The sequence below is a fragment of the Tauraco erythrolophus genome, chromosome 3 (assembly GCF_009769465.1).
Source record: "Tauraco erythrolophus isolate bTauEry1 chromosome 3, bTauEry1.pri, whole genome shotgun sequence".
Taxonomy (NCBI): domain Eukaryota; kingdom Metazoa; phylum Chordata; class Aves; order Musophagiformes; family Musophagidae; genus Tauraco; species Tauraco erythrolophus.
The window spans coordinates 58,053,054-58,081,026 of NC_141467.1; the positions used below are offsets into that span (position 1 = coordinate 58,053,054).

Genomic DNA, 27,973 nt, shown 5'->3' on the forward strand with positions numbered 1-27,973 from the left:
TTAGAAAAAAACCGCCGTGCACCTCACCCCCCGCTCGCCCTCACCTTCCCGTTGCAGCTGCTGGAAGCCCCCCGTGTCGTTTCGTGTCTCCCGCCCCCGGGCAGCAGCTCCCGGGAAGCGCAGCTTCCCCGCCGCCACCCGCTGCTTTCAAGACACAAGAGCGAAGGAGAGCAGGTTGATTTAAAATGTTTTATTATTATTATTATTCTTAGAAATGCTGTAAAAATTGATATAAAAGTTCGAGCATGCTCAGTCTCTTTTTTTTTCATCCTACTGTCTAAAATACATGGGGTTTTGAATCATTTTAACAGATGTACCATAGCTGCATCGGTATGAGTAAAATGTAGAAAAGACGAAAACTACCATTACAAAAATAATTTAAGGGGAGAGAAAAAAAAAAAAAAGAAAAGAATATATTTAGCTTTTTTCCTTTTTTTTTTTTTGTTTGCAAGTTTCATGGTGAAAAAGACCCAGACATCGCCCCACGTCGCTACAACATTCAGAAAGCGGCCGCAGGCCGGCAGGCCTCACCGCGGCTTCGCGCCTCCTCCCCGCGCCCAGCCCGGCCCGGGGCGGCGCGACTCGGCCTGGCATAGCTCGGCTCGGCTCGGCTCGGCTCGGCCCGGCAAGGCTCGGCCCTCTGAGGTATTTATCCACGGTCTCCCGGAGTCCGTCTCTCCGTCCCGCTCCCCCCCGGTTACCGGCAGTCGGTGCCCGAGCCGGGCTGCAGGAAGGAGGCGCTGGGCAGCTGCTTGAAGAAGTGCCGGAGGCTGGTCAAGTCCCGGGTGAGCTGCTCGATCTTCTTGTGCAGCTTCTCGTTCTCGGCCGAGAGCTCCAGCAACTTCTGCTGCATCTCCTGGTTGCGCCGCTTCGCCTTGTCGCGGCTCTTGCGCACCGCGATGTTGTTGCGCTCCCGCCGCTGCCGGTACTCGGGGCTAAACCTGTCCACGCACTTCTTGCCGCCGCGCTCCTTCCCGCCGGGGGCGGGCGGCGGCGGGGCGCCCTGCGCCGCCCCGGACACCGAGACGGCGGCGGCGGGGCCCGGGGAGCGGGTGCTACAGCTGGAGGGGGAGCTGCTCCCCGGCGGCTCGGGGGAGGTGGGCGGCGTGGGCTGCCCGCTCAGGTTCATGATGGTCTGGGCGCAGGTGGCGATCTGCGAGGGCAGCAGCGAGGAGGAGAGGTCGCTGTCGCTCCAGTCCGGCTCCTGCTTCAGGGCGCCGCGGGAGGAGGAGGAGGAGGAAGAGGAGGAGGAGGAGGAGGAGGAGGCGGAGGAGGCGGTGCGGGGCTCGGCGCCCAGCAGGGTGGTCATGGCAGCGCCGAGGTCCTTGGCGGGGTCGCGGCCGGCGCCGCCGCCCGGCGGCAGGTACTCGCCGTAGTCCCCGCCCCGCTCGGGCTTGTGGTTGCTGTTGAAGAGGTCGGCGAAGAGCTCGTCGTTGCACAGCTCCAGGTTGGGCACGGCCGACATGGAGTCAATGTAGGAGCTGAAGTCGATGGCGCTCTCGTCCTCGTACATGGCCGGGGCGGCGGCGCTCAGCTCGGCCAGGTTGGCGCCGCTGCCCCCCAGGCCGCCCCCCGCCTCCTCGCCGCTCATCCCGCAGCCGCCGCGGCCCCCCGGCTTGCAGGCGGGACCCGGCCCGCCGCCGCTGCCCACCTTGGCGTCGTAGAAGTTGGCGGGCTCCAGGCACCAGTTCTTATAACATGCCGGCGAATCCAGGCTGTAGAGAGCGGCGGCGGCGCTCATCGGCGAGCGGGACGCGGCGCCGCACGGCCGCGGCGCAGGGGGAGCTCCGGGCCGCGGGCACCAACCGCCGCTCCGCGACGATCCCAGCTCCAGCCTCCGCCACGGGCAGGTGGGGAGCGGGGCTGCGGCCGCCGCTGCTGATACCGGTGGTACCGCTGCTGCTGCTGCTGCTGCTGCTCGTACTCCTGCTACTGCTGGTGGTGCCACCGGTGGTCCCGCTGCCGTCCCGCCGTCGCCTCACCTCCCCCGCGGGCACCGATCCGGGCTCGGGTCACGCCGTGCTCCGAGCGATAAGGAGGCGGGATGGGACAAGCCGTCTCTGGACCTGGGAGCGAAACGCCCGCTCGGTCCCTTCTTATACGGCGCCGGCCCCGCCTCCTACCCCAATGACGGGTTACGAGTGTTCCCGGCACCCCCGGGGACCCGGGGGCGGGAGCGGGTGGGGTGCGCGGCCGCGGAGGCAGGGCTCCCGCCGCGGAGAGCTGCCACCTCCCGGTGGCGGGTGGCCGAGGTCGGGGCGGGGGGACGGGACGGTGCAGGGAGGGGGCAGGCGCCTTTTCGGGTGCCTGCCGCCTCCCCGCACCGTCCCGTCTCATCGGCTGCCCCGATGCCGGTACCGGCCCCCCGTTTCCCCTGCAACACTCCGACTGATGATTAATTTTCCCTTTTCCTACCTTATTTCCACACGGGCCAGCGGAAAAGCTGGCGGAAAAGGCTCATTTTCAGCCCACTACCACACTGCCTGTCCCCCACCCTCCACGCACGCTTCCCCAGCGGCGCCTGGGATGAAGCGAGACGGGAAAAGATGCTGCCGGCCCCACGCGTGTCTCTGTGTATCGCCCGAGCGCCCTCCCGAGGCTCCGCTCCTTCCCTGGAGCACGGGCAGAATCACCCGAGTGGGCTGCGAACCCACCTACCGCCTCCTTACCCCAGTGACAGGGTGGCAGCTTCGGCTTCTTCTTGCAGGACGCTCCAGTGGGAAAGGGCTCTCTGAGGCATCTTCAGCTGCTTCCCACTGCCTGGGTGAAGTTAAGCTTCTTTAAAAACTCACGGTAAGTAATTACGAGGGTTTTCTCCCCTCCTTGCATCCAATAAACTACTACTATTAAATTGGCAAGTATCAGAGAAACGAAAATATTTTCCTTTCAAATATGTGAAATGCTACATAAAACAGTATTAAAAAAAACACCAAACAAAACAACAACAAAAAAAAACCAAACAGGCTTCACCCTCAGGTGCTCCATTGACCTAATTACAAAAGAAACAAACAAAAAAAAAAACCCAAAAAAAAAACCAACAAAAAAACCCCAAACCGTTCGTTTAAAAAAGTCTATTTTAACATTATTTTTTTTCTTCCCCCTCCCCCCCCAAGAAAAAAAAATAAAGCCCCAGCCACGTTTATGACGCTTCAGCAGCACTAGCCCAGCCGCCGGCTTTTCATCCCAGCACTCAGCTGACACCGCCGGCGCGAAGCTGTGCCCTGGCACCGCTCTGCCGCTCGCTCCGGTGCCGTTCTGGGCACCGCGGGTACGTGCCGGCCATGCCGGGCCGGCTGCCCCGCTCCGGGCAGGGCTCCATCTGCCGCTGCCGCAGCTGTTGCGGTAACGCAGCTGTTTATCGGCGGGCTGCGTGTTTTAGCAGAAATAGTCGGGACAGGGCTGGTACACGCTCCCCCTCTGGCCGTGAAACTCCTCGGGGGAAGGCTCGTGGGAGAGGGGTGAGGTGCTCTGCCTGGCAGTGGAGGTTTTGCAGCCGGCAGGTGAAGTTTGGCGTGGAGGGGCTTGGCTTTGCTTTTAACTCTAGCGCTGTGGTGAAGCCCACCGAGGTGTTAGGTTTAAATAAACTTGATCCGGTTTGCTCATCGGGAGTTTGATCATGCAACCTCCATCTACACGAGCGTTAAGCGCTGAGCTTGACTGACACAAGAAGTCGTTGCTTTTTGTGTGTGTGTGTGTAAACAATTTTCCTTTTCCGCATCATCAAAAAATAATATGCCCAAACTCAGTTTGGGATGTTATTTTCTGCCCTCCAGCACTGGGGTATATTCACGCCGCGTGACTCTGACTCACCGGCTGGGAACTGAGGTCGATGTCTGGTGCTCCTGGACCTTTTTTCTCTGCGTGAAGTGTACAGAGCTCAGTGCATGAAGCATGGGAAGGTAGCTTAGAAACGCAAGGCACTCCAACACCTGCACTCTCCTCCTTGCTCTGCAACAGTCTGTTGACTGCTGGAAGGTGATACATCATCTCACCTGTCGTAGCCATAAAATTATGATTTGTCTTCGAAAACATCTCATTTAACTGTTTGTACATGGAACTGTGTTACGCTTTCAGCTCACTGAAGTCCTTAGCCCCGAAGGGCAGCTGGTCATCAGACGGTGTTGGTGTGCGAGTGCGAACAGTCTCATTTAATGCTGTGCTGGTGTAGCCTCGGTTGGCAACTACGCACCACGCAGCCGCTCGCTCGATCCTCCCCCCCTGGGGTGGAGAGGAGAAGATAGATCAAAAGGCTTGAAAATCAGGACAAGGACATAGAGGGATCACTCACCAATTACGGTCATGGGCAAAACAGACTTGACTTGGGGACAAAAAAATTTCATTTGTTACCAGTCATATCAGAGAGGATAACAAGAAACAAAGCCAGAGCTTAAAAACACCTTCTGCCCACCCCTCCCTTCTTCCCAGCTCCACCTCTTTCCCCCTTGCAGCGCAGAGGGACAGGGAATGGAGGGGTTGCAGGTCAGTTTGTCACACACTGTTTCTGCTGCTCCTTCCTCCTCGGAGAGGAGACTCCTCACACTCTTCCCCTGCTCCAGTGTGGGTTCCCTTCCCACGAGTGACAGTTCTCCAGGAACTTCTCTGACATGAGTCCTTCCCAGGGAATCCAGTCCTTACCCATCAGACTGTTCCAGCACAGGCTTTCTTACAGAGTCATGACTTCTCAGGGTGCAGCCACCCGCTCTGGCGTGGGGTCCTCCACGGGCTGCAGGTGGATCTCCACTCCATCATTAATCTCCATGGGCTGCAGGGGGACAGCCTGCCTCACCATGGTCTTCACCACAGGCTGCAGGGGAATCTCAGCTCTGGCACACTTCCTCCTGCTCCATCTTCACTGAACTTGGTGTCTGCGTGGCCGTTTCTCTCAGGTCTCAGTCCTTTCTCCGCTGCAGCTGTGCCGGGCCCAGCAGACCTCAGCAGGCCCGACAGGACAAACTCTGCCCAGCGGGCGACCCAGGAGCGGGGCGCTTCGGAGCTCTCCAAGCCACGCTGCCATGGCCATCTCCAGTCAAGTAGTGGCGGCCCAACACAGGCAGCCCCCCACCGGGGAGGCAGCCCCCCACCTCACCCCCTCTTCACTGCAGGTCCCACCTGGCTTGGGTTCCTTGGTCCCCTTCTTAAATACGGCACTCACAGAGGTGCTGCCTGGCTTGGCCCTGGCCAGAGGAAGGTCTGAGTTGGAGCTGGGGAAGCTTCTTGCAGCTCCTTACAGGGGCCATCGCTGTAGCCCCTCCCCTGCTGCCAAACCCCCACCCCATAAACCCAGCACAAATGCCCATCATGTGTTACCCCAAAAAAAGAGACACAATTCCCAGCCAGGTCACTTGACCGCCACTGGACACCCTGCCGGGTGGCAATTACATTCTCAGAATCCCTCAGTAAACGGTGACCTGTGGGGCTGGGAAACCTTGTGTAAGCTCTGTTGTCTGCCAGCCGTGTCACACCCAAGCCCCATCATGGAGGGTGCAGCTTTGCTTACAGCATCATCAGGACCTGGAGGCATGTTCAGAGCTCATGGTCAGACCTGTTGACACCCATCCCCCAAAATGAAGCAGTGACAGCCTTCCCTGGAAGGCGAGCTGATTGTGTTTGTTGCTGACCCTGAGATGATGCGTGATTTCAGGAGTAGGTTTCAGGGGGTTCCTCCATGTGCCACGCAGGGCGTGAAGCCCTGGGGTGGTTCTGTATCTGCAGCAAAGCATTCGGGAGTAGGTAAGTGATACTTGTCGCTTACCAAAAAGACGGGCAAAAAGATGGGCTGAAGGCAGGACAATGTCATGCTCTACTCTTTCCTGGGATGGATTTGTCTGGTATCTCAGCAGCTGAATTTGTTTCCATTTGCATAAATAACTCCACGGAGAGTGAAGCAGAGACAAGCCCTTGATTCCCTCTCCTGTCCTGCTGAGTTCCTGACCCACCGAACCATGGCTTCTCTCTGGGCTCCAGTAAGTTTTAAACAGCAGTAACAAACATTTGAGCATCTGAATTTCAGAATATTCTCTTTTAAACCTGTTTGAGGTTCCTGCTCCAAATCAAGTAAAGAGGAACTTTTATACCTAGGGAGAAAGGACAAGAAGTCTTTCTCTAAGAAACCTTTGCAGAGAAAAGACAAAACTTTCAACTAATCTGGAGTGCCGGCTGTGCACCCAGGTCTTTCCAAACGAAGCACACGGTGTTAATGAAGTGACTTGGCAGACTCTCATCCTCAGTACTTGCAAGGGAAAAAATAAAAGGGTTTTAAAGCAACAGTAATAAATCTTTATTTTAACTCATTGATCTTGAAAAGCATGAAGTGTGGGGAAGAAGTGTCTCTAAATGCAGATGCTTACTTACCTGACCTCAGGAAGCGGCTGGCAAAACCGTTCAACGTGAGACCAGAAGGGCTGTAGGAAACTCCCTATTCCATGGCTGAAGACCGGACTAATTCGTTGTTCTTGAGGAGAGCTCGCAGGCTCCTTCCCATGCCTGAAGAGTGCTGGTGCTGTACATCTCGGCCACAGACACCTCAAGCTAACCTTTAAATTGGGGAGCGGTGGTGGGGACTAAGCAAAAGACCTGAGCACGACAAGCAGCATGCAGGAACCTCTTTATCAGCTGGGAAAGGAGACTGCAGGCTGCAGATCTTTCCTCTGTGTTTAACAGTACTATTATTTTTAGTTAGAGGGAAATTACAAGATGACAGGGATGGCGATGACTAGCTTGAACATGAATATTACTCTATATGCTAAGAAAAACCTACTGAGAATATATGCTAATGGTTTATGTAGCTTTTCAGATGCAACTAATGGATTTCCAGCTATAGTGCACATCTGGTTATTTAATCTGAGAAGGAAATACTCCGCCATACTCGTGGACGGTTACTAAGTTTTGTTGTGCATCATGAGACCTGCAGCAGTCTCTGACTCTGAGCCGCGCATCGTCTTACTCTTTTCTGGAAGCCGAACAAACCACCCCGTAAAGTGCCGAGCCCAGCAACTTCAGGTTTTTGTTGCATCAGGACTTTCCTTGCTGCTTCAGGGCTGGCTTGAGCCTTTCCATTGAACTGCTGTATTTTATTGAGAGCAGCACTCTTCCGCCAGGATCAGGGACAGCAGTGGCGATTTACACCTGTTGGAGGTTTTTGGGCTCATTCAGCTGCAGAGGGAAAGCTCCATTAGGGCGATTCCACTTGCTTTGCATAGGATGTGTTTCCACTCATGAAAACCCAGCAGCCTTGTGCTCTGCTCCTTAGCTGCCACTGCAGTTGGACAAACGCACCACTAGTAGGACTGACGCAGCTGAGGCTTCCAATTATAGCACTTACTTCAGGGCCAAAACTGAGCTTTTAACTATTTTAATCATGGACATGTTCTAAGCTTTTTTGCACTATCAGGGCTACTTCCACCTGTCTCTCCATCTCAGAGGCTTTCTTTCACTTCTGGCCCAAGGACCTTTTGGTACGGAGTAAAGGGAGAAGAGAGCACGGGGCAGGATTCATCACAGTCCCCTTCCCCTGGAAGAGCAGGGCTGTGTTCCTGCTCCAGCCCCTTCCAAAAGGCCAAGGAAGCCTCGGTCAGCGCTGGAGGGAGGCCTGCTGCACGCAAACATCTATTGTTGCTGAAGGTATCAAAAGTCCCATGAGAAGAGCCTTGTTAAACTATAAACATAAACCTTGTCCCCTGCGGTACAGGTCAAAGTACCTAGTAAATATCTGAGGCATGTGCCAAAAGTGCAATTAAACACCTTGTCCAACCAGCCACTTGATTTCCAAACGTCCCCTCACCTTTTCATGTAGCTTTTTATTGTGCTTTAACTTTCTTGTATTTGTAGAGTGACGTGAAATCCGAGCGCCTCACCTAACCAAGCTTTAGTCAGAACGCTGTCTTTATTGATACCAGAGATTAAAAGCACAACATGCACCATCTTACAGAAGCTTATACAAAAATAGACTATATCACTATATATCTCATGAAAAAAATGCTGCCCATTAATTATCATCTATACAAATGGGTAAATGGGGATGTTTTTTTCTGTGATTAAAGTGACCTAAATTAACTTAAAAATAAACTTTCAGATGTATACCTAATTTCATTTTTAAATAGATTTTTCCTCTACAACGGCCAAACGACATTTTTAATTAATAACATCTGATAAAAAGATTTGGAATTTCTGGATTCATACTACTACTGACATAAGGAATTGAGCATATTTGTTAAGAAGGAAGATAGCAAAGAGTAACTATTGCTGGAAAGTATTTGAAACAAAAAAGCTTCCTCCCTATTCATTAGGCTCAGTACACAAATCTTCCCCATCCTGAGTTTTTTTGTGGAGTTCTATCCAGAAGGCAGATTCCTCTGCTTTCCAGCCGAAAGGTTCATTTGAGACTGGTACCAGCGACAGCTGCGGCCCTCAGCGAGACGGGGACTGCCCCACCGCCACGGAGGCAGAAGGGAAAGCTTGTAGGCAGTGAGAGGGCAAAGACTCGTTTTTTATTACACCCTTTATGATAATTATTAAAAGCCGCAATGGAAACCATCTCCTACGATGAACCGTGCGTAATAAACGATCATAACACTTCGGAGAACTCTCTTTCCCCCTTTGCTGTCTGGGCTGCCCTGCACTCGCCACCAAGGCTACCCGAGAACTGGCTGCCAGAGAGGAGGAGCCGCGTCTGGCAGAACCTCCCCACTGTGGCAGAAGCAAACACCGAAGTGCAGCAGCCATCCCTGCCCTGCCCTGCCCTGCCGTTATGGCCAGCAGCTTACGGCGCTCTGCCGTGTTGGAAGTGGCTATTTTTGGCTGTGGCCAAACAAAGGAACACAACCTGAGGAGCGCAGACTTCTAAAGGACAGAGATAACAGCACATAACCTCTAACTGTTAAAAAACAATCTGCTGGAACAAACTGGCACAGTCTCATCACTGCTTTTGCATTAGCCAGTAATGAAATAACCACCCGGATATTTTAGGTGTTATCTACAGCTAAAAAGCTGTTTTCTGTTTAATTTTACCATGTGTTTCACTATTTCTATTGATATGAAAATATTTTAGTTTTTATTACAAATAACATGTCTGCAGAATGGTTTCAGTTGATAGTCACCAAGGTCTCTGTAAAAGACCAAGGCACAGACTTTCCCTACAAGGATGCCCACAAGTTTGCAGAGTATGAATTTGTGCTTTCCTTTGAGTGATCCCAGTGCCTTTCATATAAGCCTTTATGCTCTATAGCCTCTCCAGTTCTTTCTACATTGACTTTAATGCAAAGACAATAACGCTGCTTTGTTGCAGAACCATATAAAAAAAAAAAAAAAATCACTGTTTCAATACAGTTTTAATACAAAAGAATTATTTTCCACATTAGTTAAGTTAACCGATGATAAAAGCGATTCAGAAGTTGTGGTGTTGTTGTTTTTGGCCTTAAAATTCTGATCTGGTTGCAGCTGTGTGTCAGGGGATGCTTCTCCTGGCAGTCTGGGCTTTAGAGCAGTCCCTCACATCCAGGGCTCCCATCCCTCCCAGACTCTGCCAAGAACGTTGGGGTCTGTCGCTTGATCGATCAGACATCTCACTTGGGTCTCTTCTGAAAGGCCGTCCTCCGGCTCTCTGGCCCTGATATTATGATCAGCACTACCACGAGCCACAGCAGCAAAATCGTTATAAGAAGGCGACTTCTCGCGGCCCAGGCGTAGTTCATCACTAAATTGAGAACACAAAAATAAGCTCTTACTGAAAGAAATCAGCAAAATATCAGAGATGGACTTTAAAATACGAAACAGTACTTGAACACTATTTATGCAGCTTTATTTTTCAATAAAGTGGAGACTGTTCAACAGCTGTAGAAGGCTTGGCCAGTGAAGACTGGTGATTTCAGGTATCCTTTGCTAGAGAATATCTACAATGAATATTTCAGTCTTGTCAAAGGTCTCTAACTCAAAGAGGGATGCAGCAATTCACATCCAAGCTTTTTTATCTCCTTACCTGGTGTGCTGATTTGTGTCTGCCAGAAGTGTTTTGCTGCATTTTCCAGTTCAGCCTTGACTGCAAGAGAGACTCCTCCCAAGTCCTGCACTTTTAATATTTGTATGGTTTTAAACAGGCTTGCTTTCTTTGCCTTTTTTTTTTTTTTCTCCTTGATTAATCCAAAATGTCTTTTTAAAAGAGGATGGAAGGGATTAATTGTACTTTAACTGAAATTCAAAGACATTCTGGCTTGAGTCAGACCACCAGACTGACATAAATAACCTGAGAACGCCATCAGATTTGAATTTGATGTTTTTGGGAAGCAGCTTACTTCCATGCCTCCCATACAGCTGGTTCAGGTGCCATTTCAAGCAACTGCCCACCAGAAGTATATTGATTTAAATACTACCCCTAGCCTAAAAGCTGTGGAGACGAACATACAGAACAGCAGTCTGAGGAGAGAGAAGTTAAGCAGCCTTACAGGGTGGAGATGTGTGTGTTGCCAGGAACACTAAACTGCTCAGGAGGCCTGAGCTGGAGCAAGAACACTCACAGGGTTATCTGCTGTTTTGGCTGGCTGGGTGATTCAGAGAGCTTTTGTGGACCAAAACGATTCTGACAGGAGGTTTGCTGAAATTTTGCCCTGTCTGCCTCTCCTCTTTTCCTAGCTGCCATTCTGTCTGAAGGGAGCAAAGTCTGACACAGGAGACTGCCAAAGCTCTTAGTGGAGCAGTTTAAAGCAAAAAAAAAAAAAAAAAAAAGAAAAAAGAGCATCTTACCAAGTGATTGTTGCTGGATTGGCACCTGTAAGCTTTCTTTTGACATAGCTGACTTTCTGCAAAGGGTACCAGTTTACTTCAGACGTGTTTATTTCCTTAATCCACGTGCCTCCTTCTCTCAGCTGCCTTTGTTCAAAGTTCTAAAGATAAAACAAATTTGGTTTATTTATCATAAATCATGTACTTAAAAAGACCTTTAAGCTGCCAGATCATAGCAAGTCAAGTCAGTAACTCCTAACTGCAGATGCAAAGGAGGGCAAAGTAGTGAGATGATATCTAGCCTGCCTATGACTTGAAATTTAATTTATAACTGGAGTTATTGAAGTGCAACTAGTTTGAGATTTTTTCTCTGTAATTATTAGTTTGATATATACAGTGTTATGTAAACGTACGAGGCTCAGTGACAAAAGTTGAAAATATTTATGCTGCTGCCAAAGTGACATAATGCGATCAAGAGATAATGACACTTTTAGGATTATCATGCAGATAAAGAAAAGTACACTGACAACACAGACATGTGCTACTATTCTTTGTCCATCAATACAGAATTCTGTCATTTTAAGTCCTTTAAGTTCAGCTTCTCTTGAGAACTCAATAAAACAAAGAAAGATAAAAGGAGCACTGAGACTGAGCATCAGGAAATACTCCTTTTTGATCAGTTTTATCCTCATTACAGTTTAAGAATTACCACATGAAGAAAAAAGAAAGAGGAGAAATCCCACCTTCCAGTCCAAAGAAGGCTCTTTTACAAATACATCCATTGTGCTGATGAGGAGATCTGGAGCCGCACGATAAGCCCTTAGGGCATGTACCATCACACTGTAAATGAGACCCCATTCTTTCACTGGCATCATCAGATTAACAAACTGTCGAGTCAGACGAAAAGGCATCAACTCTGGCACGGGCAAAAACTAGCCAAAGGGAAGGACAGTCAAAAGAAAACAAGAATTAAGGAAACCTTGGAACAGAAGGATTAGAAATAAGTATTTTTTTTCTTTTTAAGCTTTGAGGCTCTCTTTGTCACTCAACTGAAAATAAAGTGCAACATAGTAGAACAGGACCAAGCTGTGACATCAAAGCTCTAGTCATGAATATTTAGTGATAGTGATTGAAAGCATGGCTGCACTATACAAAACACCACCGTGTAAGACTATGAGACTCTCTAGCTCCCTGCTCATCTGAGAATGTCTGGAAACAGAGATTTTATTCTATTAACTCGAAATAACTTGTAAAGGTTATTTTGCATTAGAATGATGGCAAACGAGGAGCATTTAGTACTGAGAATATACATCTAATTAACGAGGAGCATTTAGTACCGAGAATATACATCTAATTGCTCATAACAAATGCAAAAGCTGTAACAAAATTAATTAGAAAACAAATACCTGCGTAGCTGAGCCAAACGCATATCCAAAGTCTATTCCACCATGCCACCTGTGTCCTTGCTAATCATGAAGTTGGACAGATGTCTGTCTCCAATACCAAGTATCCAGTGGCTGATGCACATCAATGCATGAGAGCTGGCAAAATGGGACCGCAGAGACAGGAAGGCTTCAGGAGATGTACTCATTTTCACAAAGGCTCGCCTTAACGAAACAGAAGGCACTTGTTGCATACACATAAAGCACCAACAACGTTCATTCCGCAACGTGCAGTCATTATCAGCACACTTACCGCAGCAGGTCTTCTGGAACACTGCTTTCCCTGCTTTTGAAAGACATAACTGTTTCTGTACGGCTAGCATTTCTGCAAATTGGTGAAAGAATAATGTTAACTATTGAAATAACAGCCCCACTGGTCATGAAAAGTTAGGATGTTTACATGACTGCATTAGAACTCCTTGCTTATCCCAGTAAACAGTACAGCAAGCCACAGAGAGTTTGCCTGAAGTTTTTATCTGATATTAAAAATACCTTCTTCTCTTTTTTTCCAAGCAGTTACTTCCAAGACTGACATTTCTTAACACAAAACAGTATGTAGTTTTGTATAGTTTCACCCAAATTAAGTAGATGGGTTAAGTTTTAATACAGCAATACAATTATGCTCTTTCTGGCTGGACAGTCTCTTCCAAGCGGAGCAACTAAGGCTCAAACAAAATCTGTCAGCAGCATGCAGAGGACACGCTTACACTAGGAAATAGTGTGGCACAAGGGGAGGCAACAGAACTAAACAGCTGGTGGTGAGGACGTTCATGCCGGATGCATTTGGGGAGGGAGGGTGACTGCTCTGGACTAGCCCACATCTGATCCTGGGAACTGAATGCTTGTAGGCAGCTAGGATGAACACGGTGCTATCCTTCCAGTCCAGTTCCCTCTGAAAGGACTCGAGTTGTGTACTAGGAGACAGCTCTGTGATGGCAAGCCAACGTGAGGTGAGTGGGGTGACTGGTGACATACTTCAAAAGCATGTTCCAGATCTGAATACAAGTATTAATGTAGATGCGCTCAGTTAAATGAGTAGAACTTTTCCTTTAAAAAGCAGTTTTCCTTTAACGCTTGCTTAAGCAGGTTGTGAGCTCATCAGAAACGCTCCATTGGAAACTTCACTTTTCCCCCTGCAGTGCTAGACCTAGGCAGGTGCAGAAACTCCTCTGAGAGGATGCTTAAGTCAGGACCTAAACCTTCAAAGATTCTTAAATTCTCAGCAAATCACGGTGATGTTCTCTGTCTGACCTCAGCAGGTGCTCCGGCTCTGAGGCAGACCACCTAACTGATTAATCGAGAACAAGACACCTGGAAAATAAAGTTAAAGAGGACCATCGGCTTCTAGACACTTTCTTAAAGAAGCGAGCAAGCTTCTGGAAGCATCCATGTGCTCTGGTGGGATTTTGGCATCTCCAGTGAGACAAAGCAGTAAAACGGGCAAAAATCATAACTAGCCAGCATATTATAACGCAGATCATACTCTTCCTGGAATTTCTACAACTGTGTGTGTGCACACTCTAACTTCCGTATTTTACAAGCAGTTCTCTTTTAAAACCTACCTGTACATAACACGGTATCGAGAGACGCCTTGCGCTTTCCCACCCATCTTGGACAGCCACTCAGAATAGGTAGCACGAGGTCCTTTTTTACTAGGGACAAAAAAAACCACCCCAAAATAAGCACTGATGATTCCCCTGTGTTATCTAACCAGTCTGCACTTGAATATCTGCAGGCTGTGTGCTGCTATGATCCATGAGATTTTAACGCACAGGAGGAGTCAGGAAGCTACAGCCTACATTAATTTTAGCTTTGCGATGGAAATGAAGTTTATGCAGTCAGTGCATATGCTGATCCATCCATCTCCTTCCCCTCAGCTTTGAATGCACTTCAGTCACATTTGACAGAAAATTAGACATCTCAAAGGTGTTAATTTGTCAATAGCTACTGTGAAAATTAGATGCTGCCCTGAGAAGAAAGACTCAAAATACTTTCTCCAGGGAGAAAGATATTTTTAACACAGTCTCATATCCATCTGAGAGGCATTACGTAGCCTACCATAGTATGTGCTGCCGCCGTTTGTCCATCCAAACAGGTAGGGAATGCAGGAAGGCAGTCTGTTACCTCCTCAGCGTGTACAAGAAGGGAAGAATAGGGGCTTGGGCTTGAGGAATTAATCCATAAGAAGCCAGTCTTCATTAGTTGCACTGCTTATAGAACAATTTGATATTTTTCTCCCATCTTAACTAAATATACTAGACATTAAACTTTTATTCCAGAGAGGCAGCACCCAACTTAACAGAGCACCCATCTTCTCTCTTTCTTCCAAAGCATGTTCTGAGATAGAGAGATCCTTTCCATTTAAGAAGTATTTATCATTTATAGACTGCATAGCTCATCACTTCGGGATAAAGGATTTCAAAACTTCAGAAAGCTATTCTCCCTACCCCAACCAAAATATTGCCAGCAAGGATTTAATCAGAATTTTGCTTTGTGAGTGCTGCCATTCAACCATAGCTCAATATAAAATGTCTTAATTGACTTGACTGAAGAACATATGGGAAAATATGTAAAGTCTAAATACAACAATAAAATAAAGCTATTTTTTGAGATAAATCATTAACTGTTTTTAGAAAGCTAGTGATCTTCTACATTTAGTGTATTAGAAATTTTCTCCCCTCACAAGGTGGTTCCATGTGAGTCCTCCACTTTCCCAGTCAATGAATTGAGACCAACAGAACATCGCTACTGTTCACAAAAGTGAACCAGACAGCAATAATGCAGGAACCGTAGCAGTTCTTAAACTGCTCACAGATCAAGTAACTGTAGAAATAAAGACCCTTTGGAGCTCAACCTCCATGCTGAAGGTTCCTCCAACCCGCCCCATAAAAAAAGAGAACTAGTAAAAATAAACGGTGACAACGACACTTTGACAAGCCCAAACAGAGATTATGTACTAAGAACAATGTTGGTAAATCAAGCCACATTTCTAAATTCCACCATAGAAGCAGGCTGAAATGCTAGAATTACATCAATTTTACAAATATTCATCCTCCAATTGCAATCAAGAGAAAGAAGGCTAATTTATTCAAACCCAGCATTTGTATAAGGTCAGAGACCGTTCTTTGCAGCTGTGTTTTGTGCATCTACTGCCCACTTCCCCTGCCACTGACTCACTGCTGAACCCAGGTTCTGAATAGCTCCGTCTCTGCTTTGCTCTGCTCTCCTCCCCTCTGCTCCCCACCTCCCTGACCTATGTCCATTTCCTGCCTGATCAAATCAGGAGATCGAAATCCTTTGCTCGTAAAATCAATCTGCTGATAAGGAAATGGTGATGATGACGTCACACATGATTATAAGCCTCTTGTTTAAACAAGCTGGGTGGAGGATATTCCAGGTACAATGGTACTCATTAAACAAACAGTTGCTAATTACTAATTTGGGTCAGGAAGTACAAACTGCCTCCTTGCTTATGGGTGCTTTAAATTCTTTCTTTTAAAAAAAGAAAATGCTGCTGCAAGATTGTCAGTATCCCGAGAAACCCATTAGTGATGGTCTCTATCAGAGCAGACAGTTAAACCAAGAATCACCTGTTATAGTTGAGGTCTTCCTCTTTAGACATGCTATTCTTAAGGAATTCTTTTAAAGTACAAGTATTTTCCAGCCACTTGATGAGTCCTAGTCTGGAACAAAAGAAATCAGAGATGTGAACAAGTAGGTCAGAGTTGAACTTTAGAAGAACACCACAAATGGGAAGCAACATGTTCTAGTGCCTGCTAAAGAAGGTTGAAAGCTACCAATCTAAATATACTCTGAAAAACAGTTTCCAGACAAAGCAACTAGAATGTTGTTTAAAAGAAAAAAAAAATTAAACCAAGACCCAAAACACTCTGAACCAGAATCTGGCACACAGAAATCTCACTTTCCCACGTCCCAACAGTAATAAATGTTAACATAAGGATTTCTGTCCCTTCAAGATAAATTCCTACCTTGTTGTCATGGGGATGACCTGGTAAGTTTTTAACTGCATATTCCTTTGGCTACACGTAGCATCTTGGGAAAGGATGATGTTCATTACATCAAACAGCTGCTCTATACGTTGGTCTTGTCGCAGGTCTTCACCACCTTTGACAAGAAACGGATACTCCTGCTCATCGCTGCCTCGGATTGTTATACGTTTTGGTTTCCTCAAGGATTCCATTACACTTATCTTGGAAAAAGACAGGAAAAAGCAAAATATTTGTGAAAGAAGACTTGGCCTTACAGAATCATCACTGAAATTAAGCATATCTGGTATTTCTAGGCAGCACAATCAAGTTGCTCAGTTACTACTAGAAAAATATCTACTTCCTTTATGTGATGCAAGATGTCTACACAAGCAACAACCTTGCTATTGTCAAATTCTTCAAATGGAATATGGACTCAAATTTATACCAAACAGAATTTTGAATCAAACTTATAAACATACCCGTTCATCAAATCCAGAGATTTTTGCGTGGTACTCTGGCAGTGGTTTCCCTTTTCCATCATACTGACCTGAAGTGGTAGTGGAAAAAAATGAAAGAAGAAAAAAGTTACATACACTGATTTTATTTTTTTTTTTTTAACGTGTGTTTAAGAACTGAACACACTTCCTAATATTTTGTCAAACTGGTAGAATGATAACTATGAAGAAAATATTTTAAAATGCACAAAAATCCCATCATATGATTTTCCCTGTGAATTACTAATATCCTTTCCTTCTTAAGCTGTTAGAATTGCAGCTCTACATAATTTAAGAGGACATACCCTTTCTGAACTAGATATAAACATATATTAGGTCTACAAAAAATACTAAGTTCTTAGGTAAGAGACAGAAATTTAGATACAATTTTAAAAAAATCAGGACTACAGCTTAAGAACAGATTTAAGAGATGATGAATGAACAGAACTATTTCAGATGAAATCTACCTCTGCGTAAGGCCAGAAAGAAGGGCCATATAGCCAACATAAGAAGTAGAGCTCAAGAGCAGCAGCTTTCTTCTAAGGGACAGGTCACCACTGACACTGAAGGGGAACTTACCAGGAACTTCTAGTTCGTTCCTCAAGAATTCAGCTTTGAATTCACTCATCCACGGTGAGCATTCTTTCAGGTTTCCAGGTTCTTTATGGGTTTTGTTCATTTTTGACACGAGAGAAGTTGCAATAGCATCGAAGTCACTAGCCTTCATATCCAACAGTTCTGAACCGCCTTTTCCAAAATGATGGTCAAAGTCCTTCCCAAAAGCCTGAGGTTCATTTAGAGAAAGGAATCCTGTTAACACAGTGCTAGGAACTCCTTAAGAACATCAAAACAGTACGTTCCTATACACGCACAGCTTCATCTGAGCTCCTAAAGTATGTCAATCGTCCTTCTGCTTCACTTTTTTCTCTCCATTATTTCTAGTCTGTCAGAACCTTTTCACTGCCTGCTTGGTAGACCCACCAGCTATCATCAATGGAAATATCTATATTTCACCAATCTAGTGATATCAAAGATCTGTAGAATTAGATCATAAACCTTTTTGCCATATAAAAATCAGAAACTTATCTCTCCATACCTCATCTGCTTACAAAAATTTAAGAACAACTAGTGAAAAATTAATATAAATACAAATATTTAAATTTGTACCTATTAAACAAATATGAATTCCATCATGAAGTTGAATATAGGATTTTTACCAGAACATTTAATCGATGTCCCAGTCTTTAGACGTTATCACACTTTTAAACTACTGTAACAAAATTCAAAAACCCCTGAACTGTTTGATTTACAAATGGTAAAGAAAAAAATATAAAGATGGACAAGTTAGTTAACCTTTTTTTCCCCTAGAACTTGAATACACTGTGCTTTACGGAAGGTCTGGCTTTTTTGTTGGACTTTAGAATCATAGAATTTAGTTTGGGTTTTTTGTTTGTTTGTTTTGTTTTGTTGTTTTCTTCTTTTTTAAAAAAAGAACTAGCAGCAACCATACTACCTAGCAAGCAAATGCAGTCTAGCTAATTTTATATATATGTTTTTTGCTAACCAAAAGATATATTACATGTGTATGTAACGTATGTCATCTAGCTTCATGTATTAAGAGAATTTTTTGCATTATGTTAGTAAATAAACATTGAAACTGACATCTTCTATCACATTCATTATTGGTGATTTGCTTTGAGATAATCTGGATGTAAAATGTATAAAACTGTGTTTTAAAAGTATTTTAAATATCTTGATAAAGGACAACTGCAAAGACATTTCATACTGATCCATTTAATAAACAAAGTAAGTATTATCTGCAAGTAGGTAGCTGAGTTGACTACTTCTGTTCATAAATCAAGGTTCTAGAAAAACACGTGTCCCTTTTTGGACCTCACTGGTATTAACAGCTTGGAAAGATACGTAAGCTCACTTGTTTTTTTCAATGCCTGATCATTTTTCTCCCAAGCTAAGAAGGACACATCTATTTCACTGAAGTAAATTAAAATAGAGAAAATATGATTCTTCTGAAGAAGAGACTGCTAGAAGCAACATCTTTATCACTTTAAATCTATTTCCAGATGATCATCCGTTCGCTCTCTCTGTTCTTTGACTTCCTTTAAAATTCAGAGCAGCAAATATTTAATAGCCTTAATACTGTATTTTAATTAACACAATCCATCAACAGTGCTTAATTTATGCATCACTGGAATTTCATGTTAAAAATAAAAGAAATATTTTTATTGTTTAAATTACGATTGAAACTGCATATAAATAATAGATACAAAGATTACAATCCTGAAGTACTCCACATTATCAGACCAATTTTATGTGTCAGTCTAGAGACAAAAGTTTTTTTTTTTCCCCAGCAAGGACACTAAAAACTATACAGTTATCCTCACAGCACACTTTGTTTCTCCATTAATACTGGATCATGAAGGCAAAGAATTCAGAGTTTGTGCACCATCACCTTGACCCTCTCCTCCTGTGGCTGCTAGCACATGCAAAGAATACTGCTCTCCCTCTTCTCCTCAACAGAGGGGAACAACCCCACTACCCCTCTTCCAGCATCTCCCTCGCTCTTCTCTCCCTACTGTTAATTCAATAACAATTAAGAATCCATCAGCACTACTTGCAGTATCGTCTACCACCGCATGTTTCAGCTTTTTAAAGAGCCATAGATTTTTTTGTTTAAGTGGGTCAAAGTGCACACAAACTGTCCCAGCAATCGAATGCAGTCTGCCTTCGTCCTCACGCCTGCTAGATCCCTTGCTGTGCTTGTACCCTGGACGGCTCACAGCTGCTCCTCTCCCTCTACCCCTACCTTGACAGCGGCACATCCTGCAAATTCTTATCCCCGTACTCTTAAGTTTAAAGTCATTATCATCAGAGATCCAGTTTATCTTGCAGGAACATATTGAAAGGGTTTGTATGTCCCACAACTCCTAATTGCCCTTTCTGCTGCTCTATCACCTCACCTCTTCCCGACCCCACCTTACTTGCATCCTCCACCTTCCCTGCTCATGGGGAAGGAATCTCCCTAGAGACTCGGATAAGTTTATCTCATGCTAATGTGACATACGAATGGCCATGTGGCAGAAACCTAGATTCACCTAATCCTGGCCATGGGGCTACAAGCATACAGCCCAAGCATACAGCCATGCTTCTACAAGAGTGTCACTCTCCTGGTCTCCAGTAATTTCCAGCTCAGGGATTTCTGGACCCAGAAGCAGCATTTATATGTAAAAGCTCTCAAAGCATTTTCCCTCTCCACATGCTATTTGAACCGATGAAAGCATCTGTAATACCGTGCAGCAGGAGTTCAGCACTTAAGCGTGTACTGAATGACGAAACATTTCTCCTTGTTTGTTTTGAACCTGCCATTTTCATAGAGTATTTACTCCATACTTGGCACTCCTGATGTTGAGGGCCTTATTGTATCTGTCCTCATTGTGTCTTTTCCAACTGGAGGAATGCTGAAGTTGTTTCCTTGTACAAAGGTTACTCTATAATTCTGATTGCTCTTGCCCTCTGAACCTTCTCTGCTTTCATAGAATCATAGAATCGTTAGGGCTGGAAGGGACCTTCAAAGGTCATCTAGTCCAACCCCCCTGCAAGGAACAGGGATATCTCCAACTAGATCAGGTTGCTCAGGGCCTCATCCAACCGGGCCTTGAACGTCTCCAGGGATGGAGCATCCACCACCTCTCTGGGCAACCTGTTCCAGTGTTCTACAACTCTCATGGTAAAAAATTTTTCCTAATATCCAACCTGAATCTACCTCCCTCTATTTTAAAACCATTACCCCTTGTCCTATCACAACTGGCCCTCCTGAACAGCCTCTCCCCATCTTTCTTGTAGGCCCCCTTGAGGTACTGGAAGACCGCTATACATCTATATTGAGAACTGTGGACGAGGACTACAGTGTTCAAGACTCAACGGTCAGAGAGGGCTGCTGTGTCAATGTATAAATCCATGTTTTGTTCTTTATTCTTAATAATGACTAACAGTCGTTTTTCTTTCTTGACTGCTATTCAGTCTTCACAGCTCATGTATTATCAAGATTTTGTTCTTCAACTGCAATAGTCAGCTCAAACCCAAAGAATTTTATGTGAAACTAGGGTATATATTTTTTTTTTGGCCACGTGCATCCTACACTGACTTTCAGTATTTTAGATCTCAGTCAGTTTTGTAAAGTCCTTTCTGTAATTCTTCACAGTTGTAACTCTTCTGAATAACTTACCCTAAATAACTTACCATCAGCAGCAAATTTGACTAGCATAATATAGTAAAACACCCTGAAGTGCTCATACATCCTTGGCAGCAGGGAAAAAAAAAAAAAACAAGGCCAGATTCCTGTGCAGGTTCATGGATGGTCAGAGAGGCCCAGGCCCTGAGAACCTGGCAGTATGTAGGATGGGAGGCAGAAGCTGAGTAAGAGGGAACACTTAGTCCTGCAAGGCAGTCAGAAGTGGAAGTTTAACTATAAGAAGTCCATAGCTTCTAGCAAAAAAATCCCAGTCCTGTACTCCTGACTTGATCTCTTTTCTCAAAGTCCTGCAGCACCTGTAAAAGCTGTGATATGGTCTCCTCTTTTGACTTTCTAGGGCCTTCTAGAAAAGCACATGATGCCAACACTACTCAGTAATCACACATACCTGAATAAATCTTTTCCTCAGCAATCCAAGGCCAGGAGCCTCTAAATTTCCCAAATTATTGTACATTCCTTTGTACATTTCCTTAAGCTTATTTTTATTCCTCTGAGCTTTTACCAACTCGTTTCTGACATCCTCAACCCAATCCTGCAAACAGAAAGAAACAGATGAGTACTGAGAAAAAGTTTACTGACACTCACTCTTCAGTAATCTGCTCAGATTGCATTTGAGTTACTGTATTTAGTAGTAGTCAATTAATGTGTCTTTTGACAATCCAAAGAGCAATCAAAACACTATGGAAATATTTCCCTTTCATTCTGTCTCTCGATAAAATGTTTCTACTTTATTAAGATCATTATGTTTACTACTACAGTGTTTAGTGCAAGCTCAGAAAACCTCTGTGGGGCAGGAGTGGTACCACACACAAGACGAGGATCCTTTGGAAGATGGGGTCAGAACGTAGACAAGGAAGCCCAGCAAGGAAAGGGCATAAGAACACAAGTATTCAGAAACTATAGAGATGGCCACAAACGGTAATTCTGTAACAGTTTCAGAACAATTAAGGAAGACTGACCATGGGGCAGGGCAGAGATGCTGAAGGAGAAAGTTGGAAAGGGCTAGTGCAAAACAGTCAGCTGGCACAAAGGAGGGAGATCATGGCCAGTGAAAGCTGCTGACAACACTCCAACATCATCACCAGTTGATTCTGGGTTGAACCGCTTCCTGCGGCTGCGGTGTCAGCCGAACTGCGGCAGGCTCCGCCCAGCACGCTCTTTCCTAAACAGAGGGTGAGGAATGAAGGGGAAGGAGGGGGAGAGGAAACAAAAAAAACCCCAAACAACAAAACCATTTTACCTTAAAAAGCATTATGGGATTAGAGAGCTGTTCCAGGGAGTGAACAAAATCTTGAACTACTCCTCCTCTGTCCAACTTATTCTTGATCCTTTAGAAGAAAAAAAACACATCACAACACCACAGGAACCACCATCACCACCTAGCCTGCAGATAAGCAACAATCCAGCTTGTCTGCTATATTCAAGAATATGGCAAAATAATCTGGGAGTAAGTAGGAGGACTCCCTCAGAATTCTCTCGGGGGCTGCATGACTGTCCTTGCCACGTGGCTCCCAGTTTTTTAATTAAGTGCCTCACTATGAAAACAAAAGCTTGGTTGGGAAGCAGAAAGCATACTTGCAACAGAAATGGGCATTAACCAGACTGCACATCCTGTCACCACAGTTATTCAAGAGCGAGAGTTTGTGAAGCACAGGACTTTATCTTCTCATTTTAAGTGAAGAAATTCAGCAAGCGTATCAGAGATTTGAAAAAAGGCAACAGGATAACCTAAAATTGTATTAATGGTTCTACAGCACTGTGTGGTAGAAGTTGACTTTTGTCTGCAGATCAACTCAGGATTTACTGCATAGCAAAATGGGAAAAGGAGGGCTTGTAGAGGAAGGTGTATGCTGTACACTGAGTAAGCAGAGAAGACGACGACGACGACAAAGAGCTGCCATTCCCCAAAAGATAACGTGGACCCATTTCACTGGCCCTCTCTGAAGTCTGGTAGGAACAGAAGCATCTATTCCAGTATCTCTGCTCTCACTTGGTATTACAATGACTGAAACGTCCAAGCTAGCTTCATCTTCATCTTTGATGGGTACTGACTCTCACTGCTGTGAAGTCTACTACAGTGAGAGCCTAATCATGCACAGGATTTCCCTTCAGCCCCAGCAAAGTAGGAAAGGAAGAAGAAGCTTTGACTACCACAAAATTACCAGTAGAAAGGGCTTGCCTCTCTGTGGTCTTCTTGTTTTTCTTTGAAAAAATTCTGACTTCCCACAGCCTGGGGACTATACGTACTCAACACTTCAGGAAGTATTCAGGCCACCAACCTGAGTATGTCTAATACTAAGAGAGTTTATGTATCAGTTTTCCCTGTGCCTTTAAATGAGAACACAGTGTGCATGGAACTACTCCCTAATGTTTCTCATGCCCTCTAAAGAAAACAGTTTCATTAGAAAAATAAATACATCTCTCCACTCCTGAATAAAAAAAACATACAAAAGAGCCACTCTGACTGCAAATTCACCTTTCTACAAACTCCTTGTTCTTAAAACCAGTGGCAGTATCTTTGAAACAGTAACTTTCGCTGCTGATCATGAAAGGGTAGATGATTGCCTGGGGATAGGTATTCGCGATCTCTTCCACTGTATGTTGCACAGCTACTGCTTCATCCTTGTCAAGTAGTGCCATCATCTGGCTAATCCAACCGATGAACTGCCAACAGGGAACCGACGAAAGCTGCAAAAACACAGACCCTGCTGTCAGCTTTGGTCCTCCTTGAAAATATCAAACATAGCAAACACAAACAAAACTGCTCTGTGGTCCAGCCTGACAGACAGAAGCACATGAAAAGGAAACAGAGAATGTCAGCTAGGTTGCACAAAACATCCCCCAATAAAGCAGATTTCGTTATTACTACTACGACTACCACCACCACCACTACCTACTGCTGCTTAATAGTTTTTCCTTTACAAAGACTTGCAGTTTGTCGACCAAGAGGAGGCTTTATACTCAAACTTGGGGCTTTTCTGTCTGGATGCAATATAATATTTTTTGATCACCACATACAAACAACTCAAAAATTTGAAGAGATAGTTCACACACCATTGGGCGGAAGTCTTTATTTGAGTAAAAAAAGTCAGGAAGAAGAACACTGGAATCCCTACCACAGTTTTGTTCTTCCCTCAACTTTAAGGAGTTTCGGGCTTGCTGACAGGTATTAATTTCAGTGGAGTATCCCCCATCAATATAATTCATGCTCATATCACTCCAAAAGCTATATTACTTTTGAAGGGAGTGCTACAATGTATTTTCCCGTGACAGCAAGAGACCAGACTCCTTTCTTCCTATCTCATCCCTTCCTACTTTTCTAATGGAATTTAAGATTGGATTGCCAGTATTTATCTCACAGAAAGAGAGAGGACAAAGAAATGCCTGGTGAAGTTCTTTTCTGGGTGAGGTTTGTTAACTGGACCAGGTGTCAGGTTCTGTTTGAACCACCAGTTTCACTGTGGCCACACCTTGTGCAACTCAACCATTTTTGCTATGTTCTCAATTTCTTGGGATAACTAAGCTGTGTTTCTGTCTCTCTTGAGTTCTCCCTTTGACAGAGCCTGGTGCTCTGTGAGCACCAGCACAATGACATGGGCTTGAAAAGGCAGGCAGGCTAGGGCAGGAACAGGCACGAGTCACTGAGGAGCTCTCAGCTTATCTGTCCTACAGCAGCAGGGAAGGCAGTGTGGCTCACGGTATCCTGCTGTGGACAGGCAACGGAGGGACAGGTCGTGGAAGGGACCAAGCAGGAATCATAAAGGAGGAAGAAGCTGTAGTAGCCTCTGAAGTGAAGCAGAACTGGGAGAGCTGGGAGATGTGGAAAATGAGTCTGGAAAAGCTGCTGGCTTCCTGCATACAGGAAACAGCCTACAGAAATAAGATACGTTCCTCAACCTAATACTAGCCACCTCTACCAGCCGACTTAAATTGTTCTGAAGGAAAAGAAAAAAAACCCACCTACAACATAGTTTTTCTCCAGCAGCTCTCAAAATAGCATTTGGAATCAGAATAATCATTAAAAGTTACATTTTTAAGAAAAAAGTTTCCGTCCATATGAATTAGACTCAGCAAGTTAGAGAAAAGACAAGGAACAACGATGGGATAAAATTTATCTGATTTACCTGAAGCAAAACTTACCAGTCTAACCTCTCTAGCCATCCAACCTCCACCCCCACCTTTTAAATTCGATTTATAGCAACATTTGCTGCCAGGAAAATGGAAGCAACTAACCTCTCGTGTCACTAGACCCAATGTCTCTGCTGGGTATCTTTCAATTATTTGCAGCAGTCTAGGAAATCTCAGCCTGGCTTCTCTGGAGTTCAGTTTTAAAGCTTTTATCATTTTCTCCACCACAATAGCTGGGAATAGCTGCAGATCTTCAGCGTTAATTTCTGCCAAGAGACATTAAAGAAGAATTATCAGAAACACGATCAGTTGTTCCATGTCTTTGATGATAGGGAACATTCTTCTTTACAATTACTTTTTTCAGTGTATTTTGTATTTTTACTTTGTTCTTCTTCCCATCTGTTTGAACTGCACACATCAGCAACACATGTACTTGGGGACTGTAAGGATTAGCTTTATCAGGAAGCTGCATCACTGCTGGTATCTTGCCTGTTTTAAATACAGCACTGCTGTGGTCTGGGAAGCACCAAGGGAAGCATCTGCTGGATATGATATATATCTCACAAGTGAGAGGGAGACTAGGAGTGATTCACTAGTACCAAGGCTAGCAGTAATAGTGGGGGGAAAAATGGAATATAAATACTGTTGAACTGAGGACAAAGTGTTCCATTTAAATTCAAGCTGTGCTGTTCAGGGAGATAACCTGGGTATCACAAAAGCTCACGTATCACAGATAAATGCACATCACGTGCTTAGGAGAAAACCTGACTCACCAAGCAAGCCGCCTTCTTCCCTACGCAGATGCTGGTCACAGAAACCAACCAAAGTCATATACGCATCGATAACTCCCATCACATCTACATGTTCCATGGAGTGGGACTGCACCTCCTCTTCAGACTTCCTCGCAGCACTGGTGAAACACTGAAAAGCCTTCTTGTTCAGACCTGCCAATATCTGAAATTCAACCATAAGAGAAGAAAAGACACGATAGCAACTATCATTCAACAATTCTTTTTGAAACAGGAGCTTAGTTGCAAGTCTTGAGTAGAGAAAACTTCAACTGTATTAGATGTTTTGAGCAGTTGATATAAAAGAAAAAAATTGGGACGTTATTTCTAGCAGTAATTTCCAGAATTTTCATTTCCACCATTTTCAATGGAAAAATATAAAACACACTTTTAACTTAAATGTCTGGAAACATTATGTGGAATTTTTATAACTGCAAAAAATAATGTTTCTAGAGTTTCTGCAAACAGTTAACAGAAAACACAATTAAAAATTGTTATTTTTTCCTATTAAGACATATCTGCAATGCCTGCATAACAGCTATACTTAGAACTTGTGTTAAAAAAAGCATGCATCAAACTACTTCAAATCTCATGTCTTTTTCCCTATTACAAACATAGTCATACTGCTCATCCATTTCTAATGCAGCTCATGCAACGTGAAGAATCTTGTCAAGTCCTTCAATTGAACATTTATAAATCAAGTACGTATATTCTCATATTGCCAACGAGCATACCAACCTCAGACACTGTAGCTATTGTAGTTACTAAACAAAATACAAAATTGCATCAGAACAAGTTGGAACAACTGAAAAATGCTATAACTGAAATTAAATATTTCGAATTTCAGGTATAGGTAGAGGGAAACTACCAGGGTCAGAGTACTGCTTAATACTAAGCTAAATTAAGGCTAAGCTCCTTACTCTTATAGGAATATCTGGTATCTCAATCTGACTCATCTGACACACAAGAGCTCTTATGTTCATCTTTTAAATTTCCTTAAGAAGAACGCTCTTAATAATTACCTAATAAACGAAGCTTAAGCTTTTGCTCAAGTTTCTACACACCTGAAAATTTAAAGTCTTTTTTGCAGGAATCTCTTTTTTATCTACTTTTCTTTAGCAATCATAAAAACACAAATTAAGAATAATTTTTTGCTGTTTTATACCAGTATAGTTCATATCTAAGGGTCTTCATGGTGGCTTTATGAATTAACAGAAATAAGTCAGTAGTGGTACTTCAAATTCTTTACTTAATCAATTTGACAGACAAGAAGTCAGTGCCACAGTATCCGAGACAACTGGTAACATATCTGATTTCAGATGCACGCAGAGTCTGTCACTGTATTCTTCAAACGCACACTTCCCCAAAAAGGCAAAGATGACCTGTGTATGCTCTGTCTTAAAAACCCCTCTTCTCTCTATCACTAAAATTATTTAGACGAAATAAGAGTACTAGTATCATTACAAGTATTATAAAGATCTCTTTATAAAATAAGATAGTTTGATACCATAAAGAAGCTCAGAGATGCCCAGCTGAAATAAAGGTATTCTTTGAGGATCATACTCCTGAACCTTGTCTGGGCACCGTGCATGCAAGGTGCTATGACTATGTCTTTCCTCTCCACACAAAATGCAGGAACACAGAAACGCAGGAACACAAGAAACACAAGAATACTCTCCCAATTAGAACAGCTACAGTGGTGCAGACAAAACAGCAACCCCAGAGGTTTTAGTAGTTTGTTGTTTTTTTTTTTTTTTCTTTCTCCTAACTGGTGTTCCTGGACAAATCACTGCTAATAGCAGATGGGTTTCACATTCTCTGTTTCTATCCATATTCATTACTATGTATTGAAGTAGTGATTACAAAAACTGAATTACCCAAAAGCTTTTCCCCTTTCATTTACCTTTTCAGGACTCTGAAGACTTTCTCCTGATAGTACTGATATTTTTCTAGCTTTTTCTTCCTCGATTTGTTCAAGGCACTTTGGATCCTGACTAAGAGCATTGGCCATGATGTGGTATGTAGTACCCAGAAGAAGATTCTGGTTTCGGAAGGCCATTATGTTCTTGCTAAGATAGTCAGGTTTGGTATCTTCTGTTGGAATGCAAAAACAAAGTCGGTAATTTGACAACAAAGCAGCTTCATATAA

General features: G+C 44.4%; 2 protein-coding genes across 2 annotated transcripts in view; both read right to left on the bottom strand.

Moving 5' to 3' along the window:
- Positions 1 to 697: 697 nt before the first annotated feature.
- Positions 698 to 1,741, bottom strand: CEBPD (CCAAT enhancer binding protein delta). Its single transcript, XM_086609269.1, has one exon. The coding sequence runs from the start codon at positions 1,739 to 1,741 to the stop codon at positions 698 to 700; it is 1,044 nt and encodes a 347-aa protein (XP_086465395.1).
- Positions 1,742 to 9,353: 7,612 nt separating this feature from the next.
- PRKDC (protein kinase, DNA-activated, catalytic subunit) overlaps positions 9,354 to 27,973 on the bottom strand; it is an 84,906-nt gene continuing 66,286 nt past the window's right edge. The window contains 17 exon segments of the mRNA XM_086608636.1: positions 9,354 to 9,691; positions 10,735 to 10,874; positions 11,457 to 11,645; positions 12,120 to 12,160; positions 12,163 to 12,320; positions 12,409 to 12,480; positions 13,718 to 13,807; positions 15,746 to 15,838; positions 16,145 to 16,365; positions 16,624 to 16,691; positions 17,218 to 17,422; positions 21,297 to 21,440; positions 22,149 to 22,236; positions 23,385 to 23,596; positions 25,142 to 25,302; positions 25,810 to 25,990; positions 27,728 to 27,918. Coding sequence (XP_086464762.1) covers positions 9,487 to 9,691; positions 10,735 to 10,874; positions 11,457 to 11,645; positions 12,120 to 12,160; positions 12,163 to 12,320; positions 12,409 to 12,480; positions 13,718 to 13,807; positions 15,746 to 15,838; positions 16,145 to 16,365; positions 16,624 to 16,691; positions 17,218 to 17,422; positions 21,297 to 21,440; positions 22,149 to 22,236; positions 23,385 to 23,596; positions 25,142 to 25,302; positions 25,810 to 25,990; positions 27,728 to 27,918 — 2,459 coding nt within the window. The 3' untranslated portion in view covers positions 9,354 to 9,486.